The sequence below is a fragment of the Malus domestica genome, chromosome 11 (genome assembly GCF_042453785.1).
Source record: "Malus domestica chromosome 11, GDT2T_hap1".
NCBI classification, from domain to species: domain Eukaryota; kingdom Viridiplantae; phylum Streptophyta; class Magnoliopsida; order Rosales; family Rosaceae; genus Malus; species Malus domestica.
Window position 1 is genome coordinate 10,161,240 of NC_091671.1, and position 8,123 is coordinate 10,169,362.

Below are 8,123 nucleotides of genomic sequence, written 5' to 3' on the forward strand. Positions count from 1 at the left end.
TCAAACACTTAACATCTTGAATTTGATGCACAACTACTGTAACTACTTGGTGTTGGTGATGAGAGAGAGAGAGAGAGAGAGACCATGTGTATGCGTATGTGTATGTGTTGGGGATGGCGACCATGGAAACATGAAGGAGGTTGCATTTGCAGCCATGGAAAAAAATGCTATAAATGGATGTAAAGATCATTTTATATTTTGAACTGGGTTTGGGAGGATAGTTTAGGTAATAACTCTGGGTTTAAAGAGATATTAATTCATAAATAAAAATTAATATGGGTGTAGATAGTAAGTTGGGTGTAGAGAGATGTTACATGGGTTCAAATAAAAGTTCTCTTTCATCAACTGGGAACGACATTCTCGTCGAAGGGGCAGCACTTTAGTCTTTCAGAAGTTAATATAAGGAGTGGATAGAGTAAATGAAATTGTGAGTTTTAGAATAATTCTGGAAACTTGAGTCATTTATGTAGAGGTTTGGATTTTCGTTTCGTGACAAAGACACTTTGCGGTTTCTGATGTCCCAAATATGGAGGAGCTAAAATGACCAAATATAGCTCATGTCACATCGCCAAACTAATATCACCTTCAACTTAGTTGATGGAATAAGGTAAAGTAGGGCACAAATGATGAATATATATGGCAAAGTGAGACGAAATTGAATGCAGAGAATAGAATGAAATTTTGTGTAATATATAACAAAAGTTAAGTATATAATCTTTTCATCTCCTCAGTACTGAGCTATGCACTAGTAGATTAAACATTTAAATTAAAGAAACGGCTAAAAAAGAGAAACAATTTTTTAGCTAGATAATACTTGCATCTCCTATGGAGAGAATAAATTACGAATAACGTATCCTCATCGTATAATAAATTTAAATCGGAACCGCTCAATTTCTTAATTTTTATTTGGACATCATCCTTACTAACAATCATTAGAATCAAAGATCGTTTAATGCATTCAAATGTATGAAACAAGTTGATGGTATGAGTAACAAGTAACATATTGATGATGAATCGTCAATCTATTTGATACATTTAGATGATTAAACAAACTCAATTTCAAATGATATTTTTTGTAAGAATGATCTTTAAATAAAAAATAAGAAATTGAGTGATTCCGATAATAAAACTTATACGGCAACGATACATTATTTGTAAGGAGAAGAATATGTGCATTCCAGCCCCTTTGAAATGATGCAAGTATTATCTTTTCCCGCCTAACCGCACAACCAAGTCCTATTAATCACAACTATAGTAAAATCTTTACACAGTGTGTTGGGACCAAACTAATTTATATCTATAGGGAGGTTATTACTTAAAGGAGTGTAGCGAAAAAGATATTTTTTGACTTAGTTATACTTAATGAATGTTATATGGATACAAAGAACCAGATTAAGAGTTGAGTCATGCCAATTTTTAAGTATAACATCGCAAAAAGAAAGACACATAATCTCTAAAATATTTATTTCATCTCAAATTTTTATTTGTAACCATATTGCATAGCAGCGGCGGTTCCCACTGCTGAAAAAAAAAAAAACTACTTATTATTATTATTATTATTATGTGGAGGCAAGTTTCTGAAGAAACCTAGAAAAATTATACTTATTACAATGTAGAATTTATAGTTATATATAACTGGCCCAAGTTGAGATCAGAATTTTTTATAATTACATGAAAGTTATTCTTTTATAGAGCATCACTATAGAAAAATACATAAACAAGTTCTATTAGAGCCTTTAAGATGCACGCGCTTCTGCTCATCACTCTAAAGTTGTAGTAATGTTTATCATATTACTTAAATTACTGGATGAGTTTAAATTTTGAGATTTATATTTATTCACTACATAAATCTTAAAATTTAAACTCATATAACTAACGTGAAGAGTGTCGCCATTATTTGAAATGGTGAATATCACCGTCCCTTGAGAATGATGATAAAAGTACTCCCTTTAAAGATGATGGTGTAGCCTTTAAAATAGGATCTTAGTAAGCGTTTAAGTACAAGAAGAATAGTCAACAAAGAGGTGCACATGAGAGTGGAAGCGACTATTTTCTCAAATTTAATATTCGATAACTTAGTAATGTTTTTGTCTCATTTAAACTTAGAATTCCTTTAAATACAAGAAGAATAGTGATGAAAAGGGAACAAACCAAATCATTACCGCTCGTAACCTAACCAACTAGCCATGGCACATGAGCAAGTCCTATTTATGATCCTCTTCCTTCTCTTAACTATCCCTCTTATTCTCTTCCCCACCCTAACCTCAAAACTATTTCAATCACACCACCCTCGACTCCCTCCAAGCCCCTTAGCCCTACCCATCATCGGCCACTACCACCTCCTCGGCCCTCTCCTCCACCGCACCTTCCACAACCTCTCTCACCACTTCGGCCCCTTATTCTCCCTCCGGCTCGGCTCTCTCCAGTGCGTTGTAGTTTCCTCCCCGGACCTCATAAAAGAGTTCCTCAGCACCCACGAGCTCTCCTTTATATCCCACGGACAGTCCCTCGCTATTGAAAGCATGACCTACAACGCTTCCCTTGCATTTGCACCCTACGGGCCCTACTGGAAGTTCATAAAAAAATTGACAGTGAACGAGCTTCTAAGCAACCGTAGCATCCACAACTCTATGCCACTTCGAACCCAAGAGTATCTAAAGCTTCTAAGGCTTTTGGCCAAGAAAGCTGAGAGTTGTGAACCTGTGAATCTCACTGAGGAGTTTCCAAAGCTCTGGAACAATGTGACTGTGGACATGATTTTGGGGACAAAGGGTTCCAGCGCAGAAGGAAGGGTGGCGCGGGCGGAGGAGGCGAGGCTGGTGGTGCGGCAGGCCACGAGACTTTTTGGAGAGATGAGTTTGTGTGACTTTTTTTGGGTTTGTAAGAAGTTGGATTTGGGAGGGTTTGTGAAGAGAATTGGGGATACGCATAAGAGGTTTGATGTGTTAGTGGAGAAGATTATAAGAGAAAGAGAAGAAATGAGAAACAAGGAGAAGAAGGAGGAGGTCAAAGATTTTCTTGATATTTTGGTTGATATGTTGGAGGATGAGAGTTTGGAGGTTGAATTTACAAGAGTTCACCTTAAGGCTCTAATTACGGTAATAATTAGCTTCTTCGCGTTCTACTTTTTTGAACTGAGTGTTTTTAACCGAATCTTGTCCACCCTTACAACTACTAGCATACTTTACTTTTACCATACAAATTTATAATCAGAATCATTCATTTTTTATTTCTCATTTAAAGATCATCTTCATATATATGATTAAACAACCTTTATTTTGGTGATAATTAAGAAAATTAACGAATTTGATTATGAAGTTAGAATATCATCTCAAGGGGCGGATGCATGTGGTAGTACACTACGTCGTGGAGGCAAATATCGTCCTTTTTTAACTATGTGTTTTTTGCAAAGTTTAATTCTAACTAACCTCTTAACACGCACGGCGGAGCCCTATGGAGGCCACAATAGGCCATGGCTTATCCTGAATTTTCATCCATTTATGAGTATTGTGTGCTAGTTTTTACATTAAGAATTATACGATATAGTGGTAGAAACAACTTGAAGATTTCCGCAAATCACAAGTCTGAGACTTGGTTATGCTAAAAATCTTTTCATTTATTTTACCCTATAAACCTCATAATTTGTATGTGGTCCAATATTAGTAAACATAGTGTTGGGTCCTGAGTTCAAAACTCCCTCATCTTTTAAATTATTGTAATAGTTTTGAACCCTCCCGCTCCCTTTAAGAATTATAAAATTAAAAATAAAAAGTTATAATTAGCCATCTGTTTTACCATATAAGCCTTCTGATGCCAACAATCTTTTGATTTTTTTTAAACCAATTCCTTTTTTTTTTTTGTTAGTTTATAAGCTTTATATAAACCAAGATCTATACAATCTAGAGGAAAATTCAATTATGTTGAAAGAAAAATATCATAATACTAGTTTTGAGCTAGTTACCTTATTGTTTTCATTTAATGTGTTAATCATTTTTTGCAAGCTCATAAACAAGCTAGTTCTTATGATATAATAATACTAAATTTTTCATACAAACTTTAAAGCTCCATCACTCTTATTCATTTTCCATGACAATTAATACAAAAACACACCCAAAAAAAAAAGAAAAAAAACCTTTAATTGGTCTCCATTTAATTATATTGCAATATTTTTTGTCACATTTCTTTCATTTGGCTTAAAGGCCCCTTCTCGAATGGATTTCTGACTCCGTCACAATTAACACACGTTTATGGGTCTTCTTTAATTCTTCCATAGTTATTTGCATAGGTAGACATTTTTATTTTTTTATTGTTCATGTATGTAGATATATGTATAAAAATAATAGGAAACTTCATTTTAATCCTTGGCAAAGATGACTTTTAGACTAAAATCATGAGTAAAATCAAAATCTAATTTTAGTCTCTTGACACATTAATCACCTCATTTATTAATTACATTTTGATGTTTTAATTATTTCTCTTTTTCTTCCTAATTTTAATGTATTGATTTTTCATTTCATTAATTGTAATATATTTTGGTGTAAACATTTAGATAAACTAATTTTTGTTATACAATATATTTCGATATACTTGGTCTTCTTCATTTAAGTACATTAAATTCATTATAATAATTTCGGTATACACATTTTGGTACATACATTTCGATACAAACATTTAGGTACATACATTTCCGTACTAACATTTTGATGCATACATTTCAGTACACACATTTAGGTACATTAATTTAATATAATACATTTCGGTACTAACATTTAAATACATTAATTCAATATAATACATTTTGGTACTAATATTTTAGGTACATTAATTAAATCTTTCAAGTTTGAAGAATGTTAAATAAAATTAATAAATTAAAAAAAACTTTTTTTGGTCAAAAAATAAATTAGAATGTGTATATTAATAAGTGAGACATTGAATAAAATACATATTAATTATTTTGAATTAAGAACACACCAAGGGACTATAATCAATAAGTAATCTATCACCAGGTTTATTTTAAATTTCAAACTTCTTCAACGATTAAAGTTAAAAAAAACCCCTAAAAATAAAAGACAAATAGAATACAGAAACTGAAGGCGAAAATGAAAATAAATGGACATGATCGTACGTATCGTAGTTTTATACACGCGATCTTTATAGTGAAAAAATAAGGATTTCATAGTAAACTCAATTGGTAATATGGAAGTAGCCTAACATCTCACAAACATTAAGCACATAAAATATCCATTCTTTCTCTGATGTGAGATTCACATTCTGACAAAGTTTTTCTTATTTGTTACACTTTTGCTTGTATGTGTTCTTCGTGTATGTGTGTGTTACGTGTTTGATAATCAAAGTCTAGTTCTAGTAGGATTTTTTTTTATCAGAGTAGTTTTAATGGTTTAAATGTACATTAGTAGTATTCATCTCCACTTATGAGTGATAACTCAGTACTACGGTCTAGTAGCATTCTTTTTCACTTTAAGTGAGAAGTCTATATGTTCGATTTTCGCCAAAGACGAATTTGAACCACATTATTAGTGGCTCATTGTGAGGCTAAGTCCACCCCCTCCCCTTAGTTGTATTAAATAAAAAGGTACAAAGTTTTGTGACTAACATACATTAGAAGTCAAATTACACATATGAGTCTTCATATTTGCCTTTGATATTGATGTACCCTTAAGTACATTTATTCTTCAGGATTTATTCACGGCCGGAACAGACACAAACGCAATTTCACTAGAATGGGCGTTGGCAGAGCTCATCAATCACCCAAGGGTGCTCGAGAAAGCGAGGGAGGAGATCGACCGAGTCATCGGGAATAAACGACTCGTCGGAGAACCGGACGTGCCAAATCTTCCATACCTCCAAGCCATCATAAAAGAAACATTTAGACTACACCCACCAGTGTCTCTGGTCACAAGAAAATCTGGACAACAATGTAAGGTTGGAGGGTATGACATCCCAACAAATACCATGTTGTTTGTGAATGTTTGGGCCGTTGGAAGGGACCCGAAGATCTGGGACTGCCCATTGGACTTTTGGCCTGAAAGATTCCTACAACTAGGTTCGGACAACAAGGTGAATTCAGTAGATGTGAGAGGGCAACATTTCCAACTGCTTCCTTTTGGGTCTGGGAGGAGGGTGTGCCCTGGTGTGAACTTGACCATGAAAATGCTACCTGGGGTACTTGCAGCTATGATCCAGTGCTTTGATTGGAAGGTTGTCGGGTCCGACCGCAATAATATGAACCGTGATGATGTTCTTGAAATGGATGAACGGCCCGGATTTACTACTCCAAGGGCGCATGATCTTGTGTGTATTCCAGTTGCCCGATTCAGCTCACTCAACATCCTTGATCCATAAACTACAGGGGAATGGGGGGTTTAAACTCAAGGACCGGTGGATTGAGGAGGAAGACCTTATCCACCTGTACAATCCCCACTTTCGCTAACTCTTATGTGGTCACAAAAATATTATGAACATTAGTGTGCTGTAATGTGTGTTTTCATTTGTACTCTAATAAAGAAATCTTCAATTATCCATCTGCAAGGTCAGTTGATCATATCATTAACTTTTCCTTTATGATTTGCTGCCTTTGGTGGGGTGGCTTTCTATCCTTCTGATTCCGCTTGATGGCTTGGACACGACATGATTAATCCCTTCCGAACAGACTGTGTAATGCCCTCCAAACGAAAGATGCTCGAGGCGCATGGGAATATTGTGGAATCTGCCTATATAATGGGGGTATTCTTATCTTATTCGAAAAAAATTCACACGTCATCTCCAGGATTTTTAAGATTATTTTGGATCCACGAGATCTCTAAAATTTGACTAGTATTATCAACTCTTCAAAGCAAACACCAACCGTACCAAGCAAACTTGTTCTATTTTAAGTTGTTCTCCTAAGTTTTAAATAGATTTTATTTTTAATTAGAAATTTGATTTGATTTGGTCTAGTTTTCCTTGTCTTATTGACAAATGGTTGATACTATATATTTTCGTATTATTGATCCTTTGTAATCTTAAAACTTCCATATGAAGAAGAATAAAATATTAAAATTGTATTTGAGTTTGTGAGATTAATAGAGAATTTTGAATTTATATATACTAAAACTCAAAACAAATTGTTTTACTGTTCATTCAACAGTGTGCTTCCTGTTTTGACCCTGCTAAGTTTGTGTTATTACTTCTCCTGTCACTGTCTCTTTAAATATATATTCCTTGGTGTGTGCTTTTTGTAGACGATATAGTGTTGATAGATAAAACTCAGGAGGGGGTAAATGTGAAGCTTAACCTTTGGCGGGAAGTGTTGACTTTAAAGGTCTTTGCCTAAGTAGGTCAAAGACAAAGTATATGGAATGCAAGTTCAATGGGAACAAAGGTTCAATGAGTTAGGGATGAGGATTGGAGATCAGAAAGTACCAAATAGGGAACGTTTTTGCTACCTTGGATCTGTCTTGGAAAAGAACAAAGAATTGGATAAAGACCTCAACCATAGAATACAAGCTGGATTGATGAAGTGGAAGAGTGCATCGGGTGTGTTGTGCAACCATTGTATGACACTAAAACTCAAGGAAAAATCTTTAGGACTGCAATAAGGTTAGTAATGCTTTATGACACGGAATGTTGGGTATTCAAGCATTAATATGTACACAAAATGAGTGTATCGAAGATAAAAATGCTTCGTTGGATGTGTGGGCACATGAAAGGATAAGATTAGGAACGAGGATATCTGAGGTAAAGTAAAAGTAATCGAATTTGAAGATAAGATCAGAAAATTTCTGTTAAGATGGTGTGGACATGTGAAATGAAGTCCTATAGACGCTACAGTTAGAAGATGTGATTACAAGACTAAGGCTCAAGGCTAAAGGGATAGAGGAAGACCTAAGAAAACTTGGAAAGAGATTCTAAGAAAAGACTTGGAGTACTTAGATTTAACGAAAGATTTAGCACAAAACCTAAAACAGTGTTGTTCAAGGATTCATACAGCCAACCCTACTTAGTTGGATAAGACTTTGTTGTTGGATAAGGCTTTATTGTTGTTGTTAATGTTTCCTTATTTCTCTTCCCTCTTACTCCTCCCCAACTGCGACTCCGACTCCCCATTGGAACGACAAATCAAA

The 8,123-nt window shown here is 34.6% G+C and overlaps 1 protein-coding gene across 1 annotated transcript; it reads left to right on the plus strand.

Moving 5' to 3' along the window:
* Positions 1-2,167: 2,167 nt before the first annotated feature.
* LOC103447809 ((2S)-flavanone 2-hydroxylase-like) lies at positions 2,168-6,475 on the plus strand. The gene is made up of 2 exons (XM_008387011.4): positions 2,168-3,098; positions 5,698-6,475. The coding sequence occupies exons 1-2, from the start codon at positions 2,187-2,189 to the stop codon at positions 6,361-6,363; spliced, it is 1,578 nt and encodes a 525-aa protein (XP_008385233.1). The 5' UTR covers positions 2,168-2,186; the 3' UTR covers positions 6,364-6,475.
* Positions 6,476-8,123: the final 1,648 nt, after the last annotated feature.

Coding starts and splice junctions, on each gene's coding strand:
- LOC103447809 (XM_008387011.4), top strand. CDS start 2,187: ATGGCACATGAGCAAGTCCTATTTATGATCCTCTTCCTTCTCTTAACT. Junction 3,099..5,697: donor ACCTTAAGGCTCTAATTACG/GTAATAATTAGC, acceptor TTTATTCTTCAG/GATTTATTCACGGCCGGAAC.